General features: G+C 42.8%; 2 protein-coding genes across 2 annotated transcripts; one reads left to right on the forward strand and one right to left on the reverse strand.

Moving 5' to 3' along the window:
* Positions 1–3,088: 3,088 nt before the first annotated feature.
* LOC136430856 (rhodopsin-like) lies at positions 3,089–15,223 on the forward strand. The gene is made up of 6 exons (XM_066421903.1): positions 3,089–3,345; positions 7,535–7,687; positions 8,255–8,395; positions 12,530–12,646; positions 13,874–14,085; positions 14,740–15,223. Exons 1-6 carry the CDS (start codon positions 3,174–3,176, stop codon positions 15,103–15,105), a joined length of 1,161 nt encoding a protein of 386 aa, XP_066278000.1. The 5' UTR covers positions 3,089–3,173; the 3' UTR covers positions 15,106–15,223.
* A 1,490-nt stretch (positions 15,224–16,713) lies between these two features.
* Positions 16,714–21,543, reverse strand: LOC136430855 (carboxypeptidase N catalytic chain-like). Its single transcript, XM_066421902.1, has 8 exons — positions 21,208–21,543; positions 19,615–19,811; positions 19,233–19,391; positions 18,692–18,819; positions 18,150–18,313; positions 17,775–17,914; positions 17,424–17,523; positions 16,714–17,037 (listed from the first exon to the last, which is right to left on the reverse strand). The coding sequence occupies exons 1-8, from the start codon at positions 21,482–21,484 to the stop codon at positions 16,802–16,804; spliced, it is 1,401 nt and encodes a 466-aa protein (XP_066277999.1). The 5' UTR covers positions 21,485–21,543; the 3' UTR covers positions 16,714–16,801.
* Between the last annotated feature and the right edge of the window lie 1,554 nt (positions 21,544–23,097).

Genomic DNA, 23,097 nt, shown 5'->3' on the forward strand with positions numbered 1-23,097 from the left:
TTTCTATTTACGAATTCTAGATACTGATATTCTTCAGCATAGTTGAGTACTACATGTATTATGACTATTGATTATTGCGGACAAATTAGTACATCAGTAGTCGTTGTTTGTAGGGTCAACCATGCCTCAAAAAACATACAAACAGCAGAGATTTGAGAATTATCCATTTCTCAAAAAGTCGTTTTGGAAAGTCTTTTATTCCGTTTTCCACCACCGGATGGAACAATGTGAACGGTAATATTCGTATTCTTGAGGTCGATTACTAAAAAATTCGAAAGCATCTTTTTAAAGGAGTCCTAAAGTCCAGAGGGGGGAGTTATTTTCCAATAGATAATAATTTTAGGAAGTAAAGTTGAATACGTTTTACAGTATACGATAAAGTACCCACTAGTCCCGTGCGCATCGAAAAGCATTCAGTATTCTACCGAATTCCCCAGGTGACTCTAAATTTTCTTATTAGATTAAAGAACCTTAGCCTGTGGCTGAATACAATGTGCCTGACAAGGCCTTACAAAAGTCAGGTTACAAAAAGAATTTCAGGGGCGATAAGAAAAAATTCGTCTTGTTATGTGCTCTTTTATATCTTATCAACAACGGGCCTTCTTATTGTGCTTATCGCCCCTCATTTATGCCAAAAATATTCACGATGTAGGAAGTGTGTGTACGTATAGGGAATACATGGGTAGGGTCTGCACGGTTTTAGTGAATATCTTGGGGCCTGTACTCTTTGATTTATTAATTAATGATCTGCCTGAAGCTATCACCAACAGTAGAGTAAATCTGTATGCCTGGTCTCTACCAGACTAACCGCGCCGGTTATAGATGAATATTTGCCAGGGGATTTCGGCCAGCGAGGGTTTCATTACCCTCTCTCCGTAGCCGACTCCCTTAGCATGCAATTTACTCTAATTGGCCAATTTCTACTATATTCCCAGCGATCCGCGGGGTCTGGTAGAGGCTGCTGTATGCCGACGACACAGCTATATTCTGTGAAAGTAATGATCACAGATACATAGAAAGTACATTAAATTCAGAGCTCAAACAGACAGTATTCTGGTTTAAAACAAATCTAGACTAACGTTCAACATTACAAAGTCAAAATGGATGTTAACGGGATCCAGTATGAAGACAAAATCTTCCCCAAATATGATCATTAAATCGAGGATAATGCTTTAGAGATGGTTACTTCCTATAAGTATCTGGGAGTTATTCTCGATTCGAGCCTAAGCTATAATAACCACCTGGATGTGGTGTGTAGAAAGATGCCGAAGCGCCTTGGTCTGCTACGGCGATTGTGGCCTTATCTGTGTACACATGTGGCCAACATGTTTTACAAAACATTTGCTCTACCAATACTTGAGTACTGCGATGTGATCTGGGACAACTGCAGTGCAGCCACCAAGCAGCAACTCCAAGTTCTACAAAACCGGGCTGCAAGAATTATCCTCAGACGTGAGTCCAGGTCGAATGTTGGGGAACTTCCCCTCGCACAAGGGTGGAGTCAACTACAACACCGAAGAACGCGCCATGTCTGCATTATGGTGCATACATGTCTCGGAATGGATGCATGGATTAGCCCCAGCTACCTACACAACACATTCAGTTATAAGAAGCGTATAAGTGCATTGTTGAGGAAAAGGCTGGAAGATGTATTCATTCAAACATTTCTTTATCAATTGGCTATGGATAATGACAAATTAAGATTTTAACAAAAAACTGAAAACAGAATACTCAATGGAAAATTATTTACTGTTACTAGATAACTTTGAGCTAAGATCATTAATTAGGAAAATTAGAATTAGCGCCCACCCTCTTGAAAATGAGAAAGGGCGGTACAAAAAGTTACCTGTGGGGGAAAGATTTTGTAACTACTGTATGTCAAAAGCGGTGGAAGACGAAATACATTTCATCTCAAACTGCCCCTTAGGAAAGAAAAGAGCTTTTCAAAGAAACCACCACAATTTCCAAACGTTTACTGACGAAAAGAAAACTAGAACCCTGTTAACCTCTCAAGGCCCACTCATTACAAAAAAGTGGGTCACTTCGTTTTCCACTGAGTTCAAAAAAAGAAGTCAAACCCAAAAAGCATAGATTGTATTCCGTAGTAGTTCTTAGAATAGCCATTTGTTCTACTTGTCAACATTGTTAACTTGCACTATCTATGCATTGTTTCATGTTGCAATTAGCCCTCGGGCAAGAACTTGCAAATAAAACATCTACTATGATAACCAAATCCACAATTACCACACTAGACAATCACACCTACTACACAGACCCAACTACACATCAAATGCAGGTCAACGAACATTTATATATAGAGCGGCCGTAACCTACAACGCACTCAAACCGAATGTAAAACAAGCACCGAACCTCAACATTTTTAAAGATAGACTAAAATCAGCATACTAACCGCCTATTGACCATCAACTGACAACCCATTATGTTTGTTTAGTTACTTTTGCCCATTAAGTTTGATTTTATCACATGATATATTACTCCTATGTTACTGCTCTGTATTATCATTTCCTTATGTTCATATTCTCTATGGAATTTTGACCTCAGACCTCTCAAGATCAGTTGTTTGTTTTGTTTAATGAATTCAGTGTTATTGTTTGACAAATTGATTTTGTTTCTGTATGTATTCTTATGTTTCATCAGTTATTATCTGTACCCCTATGGGCTCTCTTGGAAATCAGCCTTTGTTTGGCTTTCTGTGTTTGCCATTACATATGATATAACATATGTAAATGTGTAAGTCATTTGCATAAAATGTACTTGAAGAGCTCTAAATATTTCATGGAGGAATGAGGTCACTGAACTCTAGTTGTATTTGTTATCATCCAGATGTTTGATTGTTTTCTGAAATTTTTATTTTATGCTATAGAAGTGGTGGCGAGGATATAAGTTGCATATAACCGCCATTGTGTCTTCTGCCTTTATATTCATAGTTTTATGTTTTGTGAATAGTAATAATGCATAACTGGATAGACTAAGGATTATTCTAGAATTTTCGACTGCTGCCGCTTATCTTCCGCCACCTGTGTACCGCGGCTGACGTCAATGATATCACCACCGGTTATTGGCCCGGAGTCATGACGTTTTTCCAGGCGCGCAGGACTGGACCTTAAGGATTATCCCGTACATCCCACTCCCAGCCGGACGGCAGACCAGTCATGAGCGCCTCTCCCAGCGCCTGGCTGTCCAGCGGGGAGTTTTTCACGGACAGTCCGGAGAACTCCAGCGAGTGGCCATGGACGGACGGCCCGACCGACACGACTTTGCGCCATTACCAGTTTGTCACGTATGAAGGCTACCTCGCAAGTGCAGTCTACCTTACCCTCACAGGTACGCAAGACCAAAAACGTGACCCTGCTTTTCCAGCCTCCTTAGTATGCTTCATGACATGGCTTTTTTTCAGGCTTATATTGTTTTATGATCGTGTATGTTATTATGACAGCTACAGGCTTTCTAACGTCTAACAACTGCCACGTCAGAACAACATATACCATGAGTCAAAAACAGTAACGTCATTAACCTTGCTATGGAGGCAAGTCTGCTTTCTGTATCATTCGCTGTTATAAAAAACAAATACGACAAGCGTCGTCATGCATAGATAATTTGGTCATATTTCTGCTGACAGAAATGCTGAGGGTTGTAACGTTTTGGTTGTTGTTGTTGACGAGTGAGGCCTGGAAAAAGAACAAAGAGCGAGATACACTCACTGCTACATTCTCTCTCCCCTTCAAATAATGGGTGTCTATCAAGAACCGTTCTTCAAGTGCTTTTCCATCGCCTCGAAAATGAGGTTTCCATGGCAGGCGATCCTTCAGCTTAATTGCGGTGAGATAAGTGCCTCTTCCTGCGAATGTTTCTCCATCAGACACTCTCTCGCTCTCAGTCCTCTTCAGTGCCATGTTGCTCATGAGACTTCAGGAACTCCCCCCCCCCCCCCATATCGATCGGTTTGCCGCCATACTGGGAGCCTCATCCATGGAGAAACCTCTTCTCTTCTCTTTACTTCCCTTTCCACGCTGCGTCTCCGCGCCTCCCTTCGCCGAGAAGGTTATGGAATCAGTTACGCCAACCGTGGGGTGGGTCCGAATGTATGTCAAGAGCATAACTCGTGAAACTTTGGACGTATCCTCATGATTTTTGGTAGGTGTTTAGTAGAAATGCAGGTCAAGTTCGAAAATGGTTCACCTGGCGTTTTCCTACAGTACTGTAGCAGGCTGTGCATGTTTGCGTGTTTTATGTGGGGAAAAATACTGAAGTTATGATCAATTGAGAAGGTTCAAAATTTACGCCTGCATTAAAAAAAAACTTTTCTTGTGGTGTTTCTATCATAAATGTTATGCTCTATATTCCTCTCTGTATATATATGGCAATGGCTTGTTTACTTGTTTTCGCTAAGAGTACACCAAGAGTACATGTCCGTACACAAAGGCTCATCTCCCTACAAGTGGTTGTGTATCTTTTTTGTTAGCAAACTTTTTGTAATTGTGGTATCACTGGTACTGTATGTCTTAGTGTTACAGTATGAAATAAGCATAAGAAATTTGCAGTGTGTCCAGCAGAAATTTGTGAAACTTTTGCACAACTTGAGTTGGTTCCGAAGAAGTGTCCGCTGCGTAATGCAAAATTTTCTGACTATCACATTGCGGAAATTCTTCCGCAGAAGAAATCTTTTGCAAGGTTGTAACGTTGGGTAACATAAATTCGGGATTTTTCCGATAATGGTTGACTGAAATCAATCTAGCAGAACAATAAACCATCCTTTTTTTCTATTATTCTGTCAGTATCATGTACTATCTTTGCACTAATCATATATATGGTAGATTTTGTCTCTAGTCGTGCTGACACCATAATATTTCAACTTGAAACAACCGTCCGCCGCCCGCACAATGACAGTGTTGTCGGACAGGGGGGCACATTAATTCGGGAGAGAAGATTCGTCTTGAATATCTTACCGCTAATCACATTTTATACAGCAGCTATTCGTTCCATCCTTGGCTTGAGGAGAGTGCTATGGATATAGACGTGTCCAAGTAAAAAAAATACACGAAAAAACGGCCGCACCGCACACATCAGGCCTTTGCTAACATCCCGTTTGTTGAGTGGGTTGAACGTCACTCAAAGTCGATCCCCACCGTCATGGCAACGTGTACATTATTCATGGCAAGTTAGCTGGATGCCGTAGCAATGGTTATACTACTATGTCCATGTGTTCCTTGTTGTGTTAGGAGCAAACTTTGAGGAAAATATCGTCTTCAGTCCACTATCACACGCAACATTTAGACAAAAAAGTGTTCCTCACAAACCTTTTGTCGTCTGCTTGACGACATGATTCTGGGTAACAATATGGCGGCGGGAAAATACACGTGCCGTAGGTTGTAGCAACAAAGAGGAGTTTTGATGATTGATCACACTTAGAATCCAGTTGCAGGTTAGCAAAAGAGATTGTAATAAGTTGTCTTGTAAATAATTGTGTTTAGCAGGCAGGAGATGTGACATTTGTCTTATAAACCAGCGAACAACCGTGCAGTGTGAGTCTCCCACGAAGCCCCTAGACTCTGTCAATAAGGGACGGAGAGTTTTTGACGTCGCCAACTTCTAATGCATGGTTATCGAAGCTTTTCAGGCAGTGTTCTGAATGTGTTAGTCCGTCAAGTTTGCATTTCTAGTGGTATTACTGATGTTGCATCTAGCACATATCCCTAAATACCCCGTTTTCGAAAAATCCCGAATTTAAGTACCCCACGAATTTATGTTACCCAACGTTAGTTGTTTACATTCTGAAATTTGCATGATACTCGTTGGTCCATTCGTCGCTGGAAGAGTCAATTCTTGTATGCGGGGACTATTTGTTAAAATTCAATTCTGGACGTTGATGATTATGAAAAAGTCATTTTTTGGAAATGTGGGGAGGGAAATGGATGAAATATGTTGTATTCGCTCTCGCAAATATTGCCGTTCTAGTTATTATCATTATTAAGCACATCTGTACCTATATTTACACCATTACTAAGAAGCGAGAAGAGGCCAAATTCGCGTAATTATGAGTCTAATAATTACTGGAATTAGGCCTCTTCTCGCTTCTTAGTAATGGTGTAAATATAGGTACAGATGTAGTGCTAGCTTGTCATAGTATATATGTATTTGCAAACTGTGACGTTTTCTGTTGTGACCTGTGCTGAACCAAGTGGGTATGTGTGTACAATAAAGGTCTTCATTCATTCATTAAAATCTCTCTCTCTCTCATTAAAACAAGCAGAGTCGCTAATAGATCATCATGGGATTTCGCTTCCTCCAAAACGATGTGAGGCCGTGGCTGATTAAAGATTTATCAAATATGGCGCCCTCATTGCAAGCACGGCGAAAGAAAACATCTAGTTTTAGCCTAAACATTCGAGTACTTGTCAATATGTAAGGCTCCACTGCCTAGCACATGTATCTATGAGAAAATTGTGTTACGGTGTTTGTCGTCGTTATCGGACATTTCATGTTATCGGACATTTCATGTTCACCGCGGCCTTTTGAAAAGAAATACCCTATAACGACGACTACGCCGTGACAAAATCCACGGGCCGGCGGGGGTGCTGGAGAAATGTCCCCTCAGACACTGTACCAATTCCCGAGGAATGTAAGCTCATGATCACAAATGGAGGAACGTCCGCTTTCCATGAGGAATGTATGCTTGAAAGTCAAAGAATCTCCGCCTTTCTAGAGGAATGTACCCATTCTGGAGGAATGTCCAGATTCGATTGTTCGGGGTGCCTGACGCCACCGATGATGTGCCCTTAGGCACTTTGCACGACTTTCCTCACTTCACTCAGGTGGAAATAAGTACCTAGCTTCGGTTAGGGACGTCCCTCGGATATGACGTTAAATGGAGCCAGTCGAGATGCAGGAAATAGCATTTGAGCAGGTAGAGATGTCGCAATTTCCCCGGACCCACCTAGAATCGTCGCGCCTCCGGCGAAATATATGTCGGGAGGGCGTCGCGCCCTATGAGACCCTTGCCTATTTTTTCACTATAAGAGATGTCATCGATCAAACCTAGCTTAGTATACCAGAAAAATTCGCCCCACATAATTAAGGAAATAGTGTTTCAGAGGGTCAAGATTTCAAAAATTTTCCCGGGGAGCATGCCCCCGCCTCCAACCGACGCCCCAAGTTTAATAGGGCACACTGTCTAGTTAGATACAAAATCGAAAGGTACATTCACAAAAACGTGTTGCAGTGTGTACCGGTTGTAACGCAGAGAGTAAAAGATTCATGAACAGCACGTATTCATTCCTTACTGAAAAATGTACTTACTCTAGGATTAATGTATCCAAATTTCATTAATCAAAACCTGATTATTTTCTGGGACCTAGCGATGGATTACCGTGAGTTCGAGCGCGTGGAAAAGACGTCTGAGGCTAGGGCACACACGACCCCCCACTTCCACCCACCCCCGTCTAATAGTCAACAACTCCGGAAATGAGTAAGAACACAGTTCGGTATTCAGAAGTGACGTGCCTCTATCTTGCAGGGACGATAGGGTTCCTTGGGAACGTTATTGCCATCACGGTGTTCCTTACGGAAAAGGAGTTTCGTCAAAAAGAGCACAACAGTCTTGTTCTGAATCTGGCCATAGCTGACTTCAGCATCTGCGTCTTCGCATATCCCTCGTCTACTATATCAGGTCAGTTTTGAGTCATCAATGTTTTGCACTGTTTTAATGGTTTTGTAGTCTAGCTCTTAAAATGGATTTCTTTAAATTGTACAAAAATTCGTGGCACTTTTAAACCGGCGCCCGGCCGGCCTGCTTGCTGGAACGAAAAAGAAAAGTGTATATAAAGAAATTTGCAGAAATGATGCTCATGGCTAATTATTTGTAAATTTCGTCTGTTTTGTTGTCTTTTCTATCATTATTTTCCTTCCAGTAGAACCGGCGCCGGTTGGGAAATGTGACCCTGGGCCCGTACGTGGTCTTTCACATGCACGCAGGGTTTCGTTTCATCTACGCAGCATCTGGGAAGTGTAGTAATGGCATGGTTTTACATGGGGTTTTGTTTAATCTACACAGTATCTGGGAAGTTCACTATGCTAGTGGTACCATGGTTTTACATGGGATTTGTGTAATCTACGCGATACTTGGGAAAGTGCACGCGCAGTGAAACCGCGGCCGGGGTCTTTAACACAGGGTTTCGTTCCATCTACACGGTATCTGTGAGGTGCAATAGTGGCAGGGGTTTTATCTAACCTACAGGGTACGCAGGCAGATGGCTGCTCGGAGACGTTGGCTGTACAATCTACGGATTCCTCTGCTTTACCTTTTCCATGGTCAGCATGGTCACCCTGTGTGCCGTCAGCGTCTATCGCTACATCGTCATCTGTAAACCACAGTATGGTAAGGATTAAGCCAAACCTCTGCCTTTCTCCAAACAACTGCGTTTATCACGATAAAGCACTGATCTGAATTGGCCTTGATGCCTACTCTCCAAGCAGAGGTTTGGCTCTGTTTTTGACGTGATTTAGGCGTTTTTGTCGGGCCTCCTGTTTTGTCCCGTTTTCTTTATGTCGCCAAGCCGTTTGTTACTTGATGGCAGGATTAAGCATAGTGACGTTGGGTAACATAAATTCGCGGGGTACTTAAATTCGGGATTTTTCGAAAACGGGGTATTTAGGGATATGTGCTAGATGCAACATCAGTAATACCGCTAGAAATGCAAACTTGACAGACTAACGTATTCAGAACACTGTCTGAAAAGCTTCGATAAACATGCATTAGAAGTTGGCTACGTCAAAAACTCTCCGCCCCTTATTGTCACAGTCTGAGGGCTTCGTGGGAGAACTATACTACATAGTTGTTCGCTGGTTTATAAGACAAATGTCACATCCGCTTACTGCTCAACACAATTATTTACAATACAACTTATTAGAATCTCTTTTGCTAACCTACAACTGGACTCTAAGTGTGATCAATCATCAAAACGCCTCTTTGTTGCTACAACCAATGGCTACGGCACTACGGTGAATTTTCCCGCCGCCATATTCGTTACCCAGAATCCTGCTATGCGGCAGACGACAAACGTTTGCGAGGAACACTTTTTTGTCCAAATGTTGTGTGTGATAGTGGACTGATGGCGATATTTTCCTCAAAGTTTGCTCTTAGCACAAGCAGAAACACATGGACATAGTAGTATTACCATTTCTACGGCATCCAGCTAACGCCCCGATGAATAATGTACAAATTTCCATGACGGTGGGGGTGAACTTTGAGTAGCGTTCTACCGTCTCAACACACGGGTTGTTCCCGGAGGCCTGATGTGTGCGGTACGGCCGTTTTTTCGTGTATTTTTTTTACTTGGACACGTCTATATCCATAGCACTCTCCTCAAGCCAAGGATGGAACGAATAGCTGCTGTATAAAATGTAATTAGCGGTAAGATATTCAAGACGAATCTTCTCTCCCGAATTAATGTTCACCCCTGTCCGACAGCACCGTCATTGTGCGTGCGGCGGACGGTAGTTTCAAGTTGAAATATTATGGTGTCAGCACGACTAGAGACAAAATCTACCATATATATGATTAGTGCAAAGATAGTACATGATACTGACAGAATAATAGAAAAAAAGGATTGTTTATTGTTCTGCTAGATTGATTTCAGTCAACCATTATCGGAAAAATCCCGAATTTAGGTTACCCAACGTTACATGACAAGCGCTGCAACGCGCAGTGGTTAGCATGTACTGGATTTGTTACGCTTTTGAAATAGAAGCTAAAAAGGTGTTGTGCAACTAACCATTACTAACAAACAAGTAACATTCCTCCTTATGCGGTGGTACTTGGTTTATTGACCAGTGATCACTCTAATCACTGATTAAGGACTCTGCCAATATAGGGTCTATATACACTGGTTCCTCCAAAGGAGTGATAATACCCTGGAATGATGATGATACACTGGCAAGCTTATTACCTTCGCCGAGAAGGTTGTGTTTTGGGTAGCGTTTGTATGTGTGTATGTAATAGACCAGCATAACTCGAGAAGGCTTGGATGGATTGTCTTGATATTTGGTATGTGGGTAGGTCTTGATAAGACCTGGAAATGATTAGATTTTGGGTCCCCTGGTAGCTTGTTACGGCACTGCAGCGGAACTTCCTATTTTGATATCTCGTGTTCTGGACATGCTATGGTCCTGATTTTTTAGTGGTAGATGTCCCTTTGGACAGAGAGTAAGTGGTATAGGATTGGCCCCCTAGCGGCTCTTTTTAACTGCAGGAACAGGTTTTGCTTCAGAATTTGAAAGGGAATAACTCAAGAAGGTCTTGATGGATGGTCATGATTCATGGCATGTAGATAGCTTGAGTGATGATTTACATAATCATATACTTATTATGCAAATCAGTATCTAATTTGCATTATCAATGAGGAAAGTTCATACATCCGCCGTATTTCATGATAGGACTCTCAAACATGTGACATATGTAAATGAGGAAGAGAGAAATATTAATAGATATCAGCTATGTAAATGAAGACCTCATTTGCATAATTAATGAGAAAATATTATAGCTCAAGATGGGTTTTGGTTTGTAGATGGCTTAAGTGATGCTTTTATGATAAGACGATAATCATGCAAATCAGATTCTAACTTACATAATTATTGAGGCAATAGACCTCTTTCCAGTTACGGCGGCCATTTTGAATTCCCAGGGGTCAGCTCGGGGTCATGCACCAAAACGAGGCAGTCCCTGACTCAGATCCTACTATAACCCTGGGTAATACCAGTTATACCATCTCCGGTTGTACATTTCGCCCCTCTAAGATGAAATAATCTAATATATGTGCCTTTCATATGTAGAAAATATTGTTGTGGACATTTTGACTTATTTTTGGCTAAATTTTTATTCGTTTTCCACAGTTTTTGATGGGTAACGTAAGGACAGTCTCTACCATGTATCCTCCTTAATATCTTAACTACATGTAGTAGGATTAATACAAGACCTGGAAAGACTAGCTGCAGACTAGCATTCTTGTGGGTAAAAAATTAGAAGACAATTGGCAGTTGTTACGACAATTTCCAGATACCAAGATCCGGTCTGCACACTAAGCTCTATGGGGTCGACCGGTCCGGTCCAATGCAGAACTCAGTGGGGAAGGCGGGGTAAATCACAGATGCGTCCCCATCACTAGTTGCCAGCGTAGTTAGTTTGGTAGAGACTGGGGTCGATCCCTGTCCCACTGGCGATAACATTTACGGGTATAGCGTTTCTTTGCCATGCCGATCTTAGCATTGAGAAATCATCAAAATCACAGTATAGATCTTCTAAATTTCAGCCCACAATTATCTGGACTCAACTTGTGGAAGTGTATGCTACCAAAACTATCATTGGAGCAAACTGACATACAAATATACAAAGAACGCAGCCAGTCTGTACCCCACCTTTCCTACTGCACTGAGTTCTGCATTGGACCCCAATCACCCCATACAGCTTTGTTTGCAGAACGGATCCTGGCATCTAGAAATTGTCGGAACAACTGCCAATTGTCTTCCAATTTTTTACACACAAGGATGCCAGTCTGCAGCTAGTCTTTCCAGGTCTTGTATTAAACCTACTAGTGAAAAGATATTAAGGAGGATATACAAATGTAGACACTGTCCTTAAGTTACCCATCAAAAACTGTGGAAAACGAATAAAGATTTAGCCAAAAATAAGTCAAAATGTCCACAACAATATTTTCTACATATGAAAGGCACATATATTAGATTATTTCATCTTAGAGGGGCGAAATGTACAACCGAAGATGGTATAACTGGCATTACCCAGGGTTATAGTAGGATCTGAGTCAGGGACTGCCTCGTTTTGGTGCATGACCCCGAGCTGACCTCTGGGAATTCAAAATGGCCGCCGTAACTGGAAAGAGGTCTATTTCAAAACCCCGCTGTGTTCTATGACATGACTATTCAAATATGTGACATTTGTAACTGAAGAAAAGAGGAATGTTGATAGATAGAAAATATGCAAATGAATACCTAATTTGCATAATTAATGAGAAACTACTTTAATTTCATACTGGTATATGACGGCTATTTCATACTTTGCATTTGGAAGTTATGTGAATGTGAACATCGTTGCATTCAATTATGCTGATAAGGACCTCATTTGCATAATTGATTATATATATTAGCAAAACCTTCTTTGTTAAGCTCATACTTTGGACAACTTATGTTATTTGGGTGGAGAAGATGATCAACTGGTATGATTAATAATCGATAAGAAACACTTAAAATCATTTGGCAAAGGTATGAGGTCGTGGAACTCTAGTTTCCTATGAGGAATGTCACATCTGATTTTGCTTTCTGTTGACGTAAATTTACAAAATCCATTCATTTCATTTTATGAGAATTCTGTCAATTATTTCTGCCAATATTAGATTCCACTGTAGGGTAGGTTCTGTTCCTGTTAAGCGCAGGATATTTCGTTGGCAATCAGTTGCTGCTAAGTGTTCAGATCTAATAGCAAAGTTCTTTTCGCCCCCAGCCTATCTGCTGACCCATCGCAGGACCATGTATGTGATCCCGGGGATCTGGCTGTACGCTCTGCTTTTCACGATCCCTCCGCTAGTCGGCGTCAACCGCTACACCTTCGAACCAATACGTCAGTTGTTCGAGAATACTCTTTTGTTAAAAATGTGTGACAAAAAAGCTTCAAACTGTTTGTTTCAAAACCATCAGACACAGCTCATTTGTATAGTACGGTCATCATAGTTACATTTTGTACCTTCCCATACGGTGATCATGTTTTTCCATGTCTCTTGTTTCCCTTTGAATTGTTTTTCTTCCCTTCGATCCTTCGTTATTACACGTATCTTTGTCCACCTTCTATGAATCACAGACCTTCCTTCCTTAATTTACTTGTCAATATCGCACCAGGAAAGTAGAGATAAGCACATGCCCGTCAAATTCGCTTTAATATATATTGCTATTTTCTTCCACCAAAACTAAACATGTAAAATGACTGCACGTTGTTGTCCTGTTCGTAAACCTCCGTAGAAGGCTAGGGTTATTTTCACATTTTGGTGCTTTGACGAGGCCTAGGAAAAGAAATGTTGTGCTTCCAGTTACCCGACCGACTCTAGCAAAACCTTGCCGTCCCTAACTTTTTTGGGTCGACCGCTGGCAAGTACTGTAACATACTAAGTAACATTTTCGTAGCCTCTACCAGACTCCGCGGATCGCTGGGAAAATACTAGTAGTAGAAAATGGCCTAATAGAGTGAATAGTATGCCAAAGGTAGTCAGCTTTGCAGAGAAGTTCAATAGGCGCCTATTGAACTTCTCTGCAAAGCTGACTACCTTTGGCATAGTATTCACTCTATTAGGCCAATTTCTACTACTTTCCCAGCGATCCGCGGAGTCTGGTAGAGGCTAACATTTTCGATCTGACATGTGAGTGATGAAAATATGGTCTCCTCATTTCTCTTGCAATAGAAAAAGTATACGTACTCACTAAACCTAGGTCCCGTTTATGTTGACACCCTGCACAATTGTTACTGTATTTCTTGGATGACTTCAACCAAAATCTTTTTGAAAAAAGATGATTTCTAGTTACCGACCCTTTTGTCGTGACCGAAACCGGAAGCACAACATTAATTTTCCAAGGCCCAATTGGGACCTTCAATAGCTTGAGTACCACCCTACGCAGTAACCGTTGGCTTGATATTTTCGCTTGCTAATCCGTGGTCAGCAAGTTAAATGATTGCATTTGAGCCATCGGTTACTACGGAGAATCCGTGGTTAGGAAGCTAGCGAAAAGATTGAGCCAGTGGTTACCACGGAGGATGGTACTCAGGCTAGTCCGCGTCACGACATTTCGCTGTCCGCAGGAGTCTCCTGCTCTCTGGACTGGAAGGTGCAGTATCCCGGAGAGAAGGTGTACATTGCGGCGGTCATCATCTTCGTCTATGTCCTGAACGTCTCGACTATGTGTTTCTGCTACTTTAACATCATCTACAAATCGGCTAACCTCAAGTTTGCGGCTCTGGCTAGTGAGAAAACTAGGAAGGCTGCAAAGAAAGACATCTGGAGGACCTCAATGGTAAGATCGTCTCTCATGCCGATCACATGTTACTTGTTACCTCCGTGAAAACGGAGGTATTGTAATCACTGTGCGTTTGCTCCTTTGTACTGGTGTGCGTCCGAAGTTATGTTAATATTACGGAGTGGCAGGATGTAAGGCGGACGTAATGTGAGGATTGGAAGTCTTGCTCGGGTCCAAGTGATTGCTACTAGTATATAACGTGTTGCTACACTCACACAATAACGTCAGGTCGTTAGGGATATACCTAATAACTAGCGTTTGTCACCACAATGTTCAGTCAAGTGTACTAGGCTCATGTGTTTCTTTAAGGGCAAAGTTTTCATTTCAGTCCTTTAATTTTTGTTTGGTTCCGTTTCCGGAAATATTAAAAGCTTGGGCCGAATCTCAAAAAGTAGTATCCGTCATATTTTTCTTGTCATTATTTATGATTTTATGACAAAGATAAATGGCATTGTAACAAAGATGTCGAACACACGACATCAGCATCAAAGTCTTGAAAGGGTTATCATATTCTATATTACAGAACGTTTTTTCATAAGTTTTTGTTCAAGTCGTACTTTTCGGGATTTATAGTCAGTCTAAGATAAATTTGAATAAGGCAATTATGAAATAATTTGACACTGTTCCCCCCCCCCCTTCTGAATTGTATAGATGTGTCTGACTATGGTGGTGTCCTTCCTGATCGCCTGGACCCCGTATGCCGTGTCCTGTACCTGGGACATCCTGTCTGATGAAGATCTGCCGATCCTGGCAACCATCCTGCCCACCATGTTCGCCAAGGCGTCCTGCATGATGAACCCCATCATCTACGCCTGCTGTAGCAAGGCGTTTCGCCAGGCGGCGGCCACGTCCTTCCGCAGGCTCGGCTGTTGGAGCAGGCAGAACGCTCCGACACAAGTGGCGCCGAGTGACGCGGTGTTCACTGTTCGGGGTTCCCCTGCAGTTTGGGGTTCACCCACAGGTCAGGCCTTCGAGATGAGGGTTCTTCCCTCTACTAGCGCTGTGACTTCAGTGTAAGCTACCCAGAGTCTTTCGTCAACACATACTTATACGCACACATTTATGTGGCATCGTATGGCGTAATGATTCGAATGTGTGCCCCAGAATCAAGTGGTTCTGGGTTCAAACCCCTAACATGCCCCGATGTTGTGCCTTTGGGAAAGGTGCTTTACACAAATTCTCTCACTTCACTGAGGTGGAAATGAGTACCCTAGCTTGACTTGAACGTCCCTTGGATAGGACCTCCCATGCATGAGCCCGTTAGAGACCGGATACACTTATTTGAAACAGTGTGACAGTGGGGGTTCAAGCGCCTCCAACTGTCCAGTCTAACTGGTCGCGACCTTTTAGCGTAGTGGTTAAGGCGTGCGTGCCTGTGATCTAGGCTGCCGGTTTCGGCGTGAGTTCGAATCTCGGTTGGGGTCACTTCTGTTTCTACTCGCTCCTTTGATTTGTTTCACTGGTTCCCACACCGGCCCTGTGAGCCTGGCAAACGTGTGCCACACAGGGAAGATCGAACTCGGAGATTCGAGGACGAATCTTAAAAAGAAAAGGGGGAGTAGTGTAACAGTGGGGGTTCAAGCGCCTCCAACTGACCAGTCTAACTGGTCGCGACCTTTTAGCCTAGTGGTTAAGGCGTGCGTGCCTGTGATCTGGGCTGCCGGTTTCGGCGTGGGTTCGAATCTCGGTTGGGATCACTTGTTTCTACTCGCTCCTTTGATTTGTTTCAACAGCCGGGGCCCTTCCCAGTGTGAGTGAATAAAAAATGTTGTAATTCAATTATATTATCTAATGCATTCAGCCCATGTTGGGCATGAATATGGAATAAAGTTCATTGTCAATGTCATTGTATGTCAACGAACAGGTATTGAAACTTTGCTCATTTCGTCATGATGATATAGACATGGTTACTAGTAGCAACGTAGTAAAGTAGACGTCGTTTTGACGCGTGTTGAAGTCTGATTCTGTGCTGTTAACTTATTTACTGCTCTTAATCGTATCTAATTCGTCTGTCAACTCTGCACTATGTTTTGACTAACGCTGTAACGTTCTAATTTGATTATGAGCTCATGATTTCTAGTACCGTCTAGTCTTGTGGCATAGTCTATGGCTTTGTATCTGATTATGATCCTTTCCAAATTCGCTGTCTCCAAAAAACTTAATCACAACTTAAAACTATGTACTGTGAGCGTGAAAAGTAGGCGATTAAAATATTGTACTTGATGGTAATTGCATCTGAAGAATCCGTTTGTGACTTCTTACTTGGAAATGAAATAACAAACAAGTCCTTCCGAAAGCTCTGTTCTGATTATCTATTCACACGTTGTATGATTTGAATACAAGGTGGTCGCTGTCCATAGAACAATGGCGTTTATCATGATTCAGCAGCACCATGATTTAGCTTAGATCACAAACACTAATCACAGGAAAGATCTGGATCTAGCCTTTGATCGTTTACCAATTCTTCAACAGAGAAAAACAGAGCAACTCATCTGGTAGCTCCCTTTTAAAGTGTAGATTACGAACGTGTGCGACCCATGGCCGAGGCGTCAAGATCCTCCTGTTTCTGCTCGTCACACAATTGCTTATTTACTTCACACAATTGATGGAATCAACACTTTGGGGTACTTTGTAGATATTTTATTTTGTGGCACAGCCACGCGACAATTCAAATTCAGATTGTGATGTCGAGACTTGTTCAGGTGACGTGAGTTTACCAGTCCTGGTTCAGCCACCAGAAGGGGTCGTTGTTGCCGCCCGTGCTGGTTCCCGTACCGGTACCGGTTCCAGTCCCTCCGGTCAAGGTGGAGGCGGCGTCAAGTGTGAAGTCACAGATGGTGGCGGCCCCGGTGCCCACCGTGCAGGACTTGGTCTGCGTGGCCTGCCCCTTGGTGGCTTTGACGCTGTAGGTACCCGGCCTCAGCAGGCGCCAGTAGTCACCATCAGCAGCTGCGGGGGAAGACACGATACCACATGCAGGCTAAGAACGTTCGCTGTTGTCATTTACCTTGACTAATACATCCACCACATCCATCCAAGGTGAGATGTGACATGTCATTCCATTTGACGGCGATCGCTGAGCGGCGGTACAGCGACCAAAATTCGATTTGTATGACCCTTCATTTGATAAGTAGAATATGATGCAAGATGCAAAAGTACGATTTAAATGACAACAAAACACACAGAACATTACAGAGTTCGTTCTTTATCTATGAAATTCATGGAGCCGATCGGTCAAATGTTTGGTTTCTCAGTGGTCGCAGCGCGATCGCAACCTCTGGTGGAAGGGGTAAGAGTAGTACACTGACAGTGTACTACAATGACAGTGAACTTACCGGAAGTGACGCCATGGTTGTTACCCTGCACCATGATCTTTGCGTCAGCAACGGCGTTTCCGTTGGTGTCAGTGACCACACCCTTGATTCCAATGTGGACCTAAGCAATGGAGATACATGGAGACCGCAGGTAAGGTTCATACCTTGTACTGCATTACACTTGTATGTGCTATTGTCACTGATTCGCTTGCTTGTTTTTGAATCTTTGTGATTTAAAAAAAAAAGGTATAATAGGGCATACAAGCGTCCAGGTCCCAGTATTTGCGCCGTGTGTGTATTGCCGTGTTCTTCGACGAACATATCCGTCAAAAGTAGCTTTTTGCGTCATCGGAAGATGCGCTACAATTTTACCTGTTCCATGTAGGCGAGGAGAGACTCCTTATTGTAGGTCCACTCCGTGCGGAGCTCGCTCTCGCGCGGATACTTGTCGCAGCCCAGCTCCAACGTCAGTTCGTAACAGTTGGTGTGCAGGTAGTTGAAGTCCTGCATTCCTGTGGACGTCACAAGCGTGTCAGTCGAGTCTACACGTTATCTACTAAGATATATATAACTGGACTGATCGACTAACTACTATACTAAACCATTAACCCTATTTCAATTATTGAATGAATTTGTACTAGTTTTCAGTTACAAAAGTACTTTGATGGTGATGAGTGACCCATACCTGGTACACAATTTTATAGTATGGCGTATAGTACAACGTAACGTATCAGCATAAGTCCTTACCTCCCGACAGACTGTACCAGTCGGCACCGTTAGTAATGCCGCCCTGGGTGTGGAAACCACATGAGCCACCACCTGTGGTAGCCATGGTGCCGTGCGCTTGCGCGTAGGTAGTGGCCAAGTCGCGCCACAGAGCGTCATCCGGGGTAGTGGCGTACCCACTGCCCCTGAAGTAGGTGTGGCGGGAGAAGACACGTATCAGTTATGATCGATCATTGCATGGTACTCGTATAGAAGTGGTGTTGATGTGAAATAAATAACGCTGGATACTGACCAGAAAGTTTAGGCGGATGGTACGACGTGAGAAAAAAGCTAAAATGTTTACATGATTCTACTTGAATGTTGGTATACTGTATCTATACTCACAACACGTTGGGTTATTGTATTATAAAGTTATTGGTTATTTCACAATATGTTTGTTTATTATGGGCTCTTGCGGTCTGAAATAAAAGAAATTACCAAAGCCTGGATACCGTGACCTCATTACCGCTGATGTTATGCTCTCTAGTGTACACCTGTTTCTTTATAGAACAATGACAACTTACCAGAATCCTCCGGACTTGGCAGTGTCGTAAGGGTAGTTTGCGACCAGGTCACCGTCGTGCATGTTTGCGGACAGAACGAAGGGGTAAGACTGCAACCACGTGATGATCGCCTGGGTCTCGGGGGCAACCTGCAAACAGACAACAACTTTCCTACTCATACGGTTCCTCATACAATGTGTCGCTTGTTGTGAGACATAGAACCTTGTCCCGCAAATGCGTCATTCAACAACTCCAATATCTCACTCAAGAAAGCACGGATTTTATTCAAAGAGACTAAGGATATTACCTACACGATAACTTATCGTGTAGGTATATTCTGAGAACATAATGTTAACGTTACCACAAACTGATAATGTCCAAAACCACTCCAAAAAGCGTCGTCACTATCTCTGATATGACGGTTTATGGTTCACAGAGGTCGCTCACAACAATTTTTTCGCAAAGTGGTGTCGGAAATGTTTGACATTACGCTTTAAACCTGACTTTGAAAACTTCGTTTATACAGTTATCTCGTGAAACAAGATATGCGGAGAGGTCTTACAGTGCCGGACCAGTAGGATGACGGAATGGGGATGTGGTCCTGGTTGGTGCCGGACGACTCTCCGCTGTACGCGATGCTGTTCAGCTGAGGGAAGTTCCTGTTCAGGTCGATGCCCTGCATGTTGTTCCGACCGGTAGTCCAGCCGTTACCATCAGGGCCCTGAGGGGAATAAACCAGTCCTCAACCCCACGTGGCTCAAACTTGATATCAAAGCAAGTAATACCCCAACCACAAGAAAACTAGTAGTTGAACAGAACAGAACAGAACAGAACAGAACAGAACAGTGCAGTACAATGCATTGTCATCTGAGCTGCACCACATCCTTACTAAGTAGTGGAACCTTTTCTACGATTTCTCTTGGGGCACATGATTGTGCTCTCACCTGGTTGGCGGCGACTTCAAAGCCATCAGGGTTCATGGTGGGCATGAGGTGGATGCGGGTGTCCTGGACCAGGCTGACGATGCGGCTGTTCCCGGCCTTGTACTCCCCACACAGGTACTGCGCCAGCAGCAGGATCAGCTCACGGCCGCGAACCTCGTTACCGTGCATGTTGCCGACATACTTGAACTCAGGCTCGCCTATTGAAACCAAGAGAAAAAGAATAAGAAAAAGAAAACACACAGAAATGTCCATATTGATTGGTCTGTAATAACTATAGTATTTTTCGGTTAATCCTAAATTTTCATATATCTGTATTACTTGTACATTATGAAACAAAATGACGCCTTCAAGTAGCCTCCATAGCAGGCTCCCTTGGGCCTTTTATTTCGCTTAGAATACACTTTTTGCATTGATTTCTTTTTGTACTGTGTCGTTTGTGCAGCCAGCCCATAACAATCTACTATCGGGCCTAATGGTTACAGGCTGGCTGTACACACGCAAAAAAGCATTATAGGCGAAAAAAGGCCCAGAGAGCCTGCTATGGAGGCTAGCTACCGTGAACAATTGAAGAAATTTATAGAAATTCTTTTCTGAAGTTCAGTTTCTAAGTCGCAACGGAGAAGTTCAAAAACATAACGTTGTTTTGAAATAAATTGTCTTGGCATCAGGGCCATTTTGCCTATGTCAATGACTGTAGAGCAGATGTTGCAGAATACATCAACACGCCTTTGTTAATCTCTCCGTTACGTGCGAGGTTACCATAGCTACAAGATGAACACCTGTTGAATTTCTCAAGCACGCACCGCCAGCTTCAAACAAAGTTCAGATATGGTTAGGGTCACCCACTAAAGGTTGACGCGCACCGAATGATATTTGTGTACCAACATAATACATTTTTTGGGGGTTTAACTTACTTTAAAATAATTGAGACTTGTCTTTCCAATGTTGAAGTTTGAATCATGTATATTCATAGCTATCATGTTTCCTGCTACCTGCGCTTGGTGAAACGTCTAGAATTGTTGGTTTTTCCTTTTGCAATATGCTAAGAATCAAACTTTCGTCTAAGGCCACAGAAAGTAAATTTTATCGATGACATTGATATTCACCTGGTTTCGAAATCTTAGAAAACAAGAATTGTTTTTACCCTTCGGCAATGGTCAACATAACGGCAATGGTCAACATCTGTCAGTTGTAGGCACCACAAAAACGTTCTAGATACCGTAAAAAGTTAATTGCACACGTAGGCGTCCTTTCTCTATTGTTGATGTGCCATACAAACCCGGATCTATCATGATTTTAATGTTGACACCAGTGTTACTCACTGTTTAATTGGATACAAGAATAAAAGACTTGTTGGCTGTGATACCATGTTTTATCGCTTCAAGTTTTCTTACATACTTTTTAATATCTTTTTTTTTGTCACCTTTTGTTCCCCACGCGCATTAAATTTGGAATCTCTAGAGGATGTCATCCATAAAATTGACTTGTTGTGTGGCCTAAAAGGGGATATACTGAAAACTCTTCCCTATGGCAGCAACTGTTAAGTTGAAGTATCTATCATGAAAAGTGTTATAAATGGATGTAAGGCTTTACCGAGCTCGTGCTGTCCGGGGTTGTCGGAGATCTCGAGGACCCACAGCTCCCGACCCTGGACGCTCTGCCCGATACTGTACAGACGGGTGATGTCCGGACAGTCCTGAGTCACGGCCAGCAGCACGCTCCGGAGCGCGGTGTAGCGGTGGTACTCGAACACGAAACCACTGTCCACTTCGGCGAGAGCCAGCGCCGGCAGCGCGGCGAGAAGGAGTGCGAATATCATCTTACCTTTGTTACGTTTACCTAAAGTATGGGCCGCCTGAACTGTTCCCATGCACCTTTATACCGCGCTGGGTGAGCAGTTAGTTCCGGACTCACACCCTACACGCACACATCCTCACACATACGCACAGGACAGAACTTTGTTTGCAAATTCGTTACTTTTTAACAATTTTTACTTTTTCACTGATAACGTTAAACACAAATTAGGAAGGAGAAAGAAATGTAAGTTTTACAAATTGGTACATGTTTTATGATCTCACAGGCAACCCCACATGGTCATGAAGATTTTAAGATTGTGTTTGAGAAGTATTCACTATGGCAAACGTTTATGGAACCAATGCGGGTGAATGCGATAAGGAACCTCTTACTCTTAAAATAGTGTGAGAAATACAGATATGGAAACAGGTGCTACAACTCTCCAATGAGGCAGTTATTTCACATGTAAAAAGTATTTGGTAAAGCTTTCCTGTGGGTCACCATGCCATGTTTTTACCCGTTGAGAAGTTCTTGTCAATGTTTATCCATTGTAACATTCTCCCTCTTGATCTCTTCAGAAATCTTGCGGAGAACGTAATGGAGCAAACAAAACAGATCGCCCTTCCCTTCTAATTTGACTATTTGTGAAGATTATTTTTGCCTTAATTATCTGAGTCGGTAAACATGATGACGCAAAGAATTGCATATTTAGAACTGCTGATTCTTCATCAGCCTATGAATAGGCAACTGTGTCTACATCGTCTTCCGGCCAAGGTTGGAAATGACGCAGCTGCATGCGGCGAGTGGTGTGTCACTGTGTGTGTGTGTGTGTGTGTGTGTGTGTGTGTGTGTGTGTGTGTGTCACTGTGTGTGTGTGTGTGTGTGCGAGTGAATGAGCGTGTGTGTGTGTGTGTTTGTGTGTGTTTGTGTGTGTCTGTGTCTGTGTGTGTGTGTTTGTGTGTGTGTTTGTGTTGTGTGTGTGTGTGTTGTGTGTGTGTGTGTGTGTGTGAGAGCGAGCGAGCGAGTGTGTGTGTGTGTGTGTTTTGTGTTGTGTGTGTGTGCGAGTGAATGTGTGTGTGTGTGTGTGTTGTGTGTGTGTGTGTGCGAGTGAATGAGTGTGTGTGTGTGTGTGTGTGTGTGTGTGTGTGTGTCTGTGTGTGTGTGTCTGTGTCTGTGTGTGTTTGTGCGCGCGCGTGCGTGCGTGTGGTGATTGGTAGTGTGTGTGGCTGAGTGCATGACTGGATATTGTCCTTGGTGCTGAACAGACAGGATCCTACCACCCTGTGTGAGGACCTGCACCACGCACCTAACATGAACCACGGCCATCTGCACATTGCCCTCTCTCCTGTTCACATTTAAGAAAGAAACAAGAGTTCGGAAATATTTTGAGCCTTTGTAGGTTTATTGTTTTATCTTGTCTCATTGATGATACAAATAAGTCTATGATTAGCATAATCTATTCTAAATGATGGTCTTGTCTACCAAAATCACATATATTACATGTGTAAAAGTCCTTTCTTTGGGCAGAATACCAGCTTCATAGATTATGTAAATGACTTGCACATTTACATAATCTATACATAGTGATGTACACATTCAATTAACTTACACATGTCACGAAGTATATAATTCCCACCATTCACCAAATGAAATATGGCACTTTCCCATTAATTATGCCCTTATTTGCAC

Source organism: Branchiostoma lanceolatum, chromosome 3 (assembly GCF_035083965.1).
Source record: "Branchiostoma lanceolatum isolate klBraLanc5 chromosome 3, klBraLanc5.hap2, whole genome shotgun sequence".
NCBI classification, from domain to species: Eukaryota; Metazoa; Chordata; class Leptocardii; order Amphioxiformes; family Branchiostomatidae; genus Branchiostoma; species Branchiostoma lanceolatum.

What these genes read in the sequence shown, in the direction of transcription:
- LOC136430855 (XM_066421902.1), bottom strand. Translation starts at nt 21,484, where the DNA reads ATGGGAACAGTTCAGGCGGCCCATACTTTAGGTAAACGTAACAAAGGT. An exon ending in TTGAAGTCGCCGCCAACCAG is followed by an intron (nt 19,392 to 19,614) that starts GTGAGAGCACAA and finishes TATTCCCCTCAG; the next exon opens with GGCCCTGATGGTAACGGCTG. An exon ending in CTGGTACAGTCTGTCGGGAG is followed by an intron (nt 17,915 to 18,149) that starts GTAAGGACTTAT and finishes TGACGTCCACAG; the next exon opens with GAATGCAGGACTTCAACTAC.
- LOC136430856 (XM_066421903.1), top strand. Translation starts at nt 3,174, where the DNA reads ATGAGCGCCTCTCCCAGCGCCTGGCTGTCCAGCGGGGAGTTTTTCACG. An exon ending in TCCCTCGTCTACTATATCAG is followed by an intron (nt 7,688 to 8,254) that starts GTCAGTTTTGAG and finishes TCTAACCTACAG; the next exon opens with GGTACGCAGGCAGATGGCTG. An exon ending in CTACACCTTCGAACCAATAC is followed by an intron (nt 12,647 to 13,873) that starts GTCAGTTGTTCG and finishes CGCTGTCCGCAG; the next exon opens with GAGTCTCCTGCTCTCTGGAC.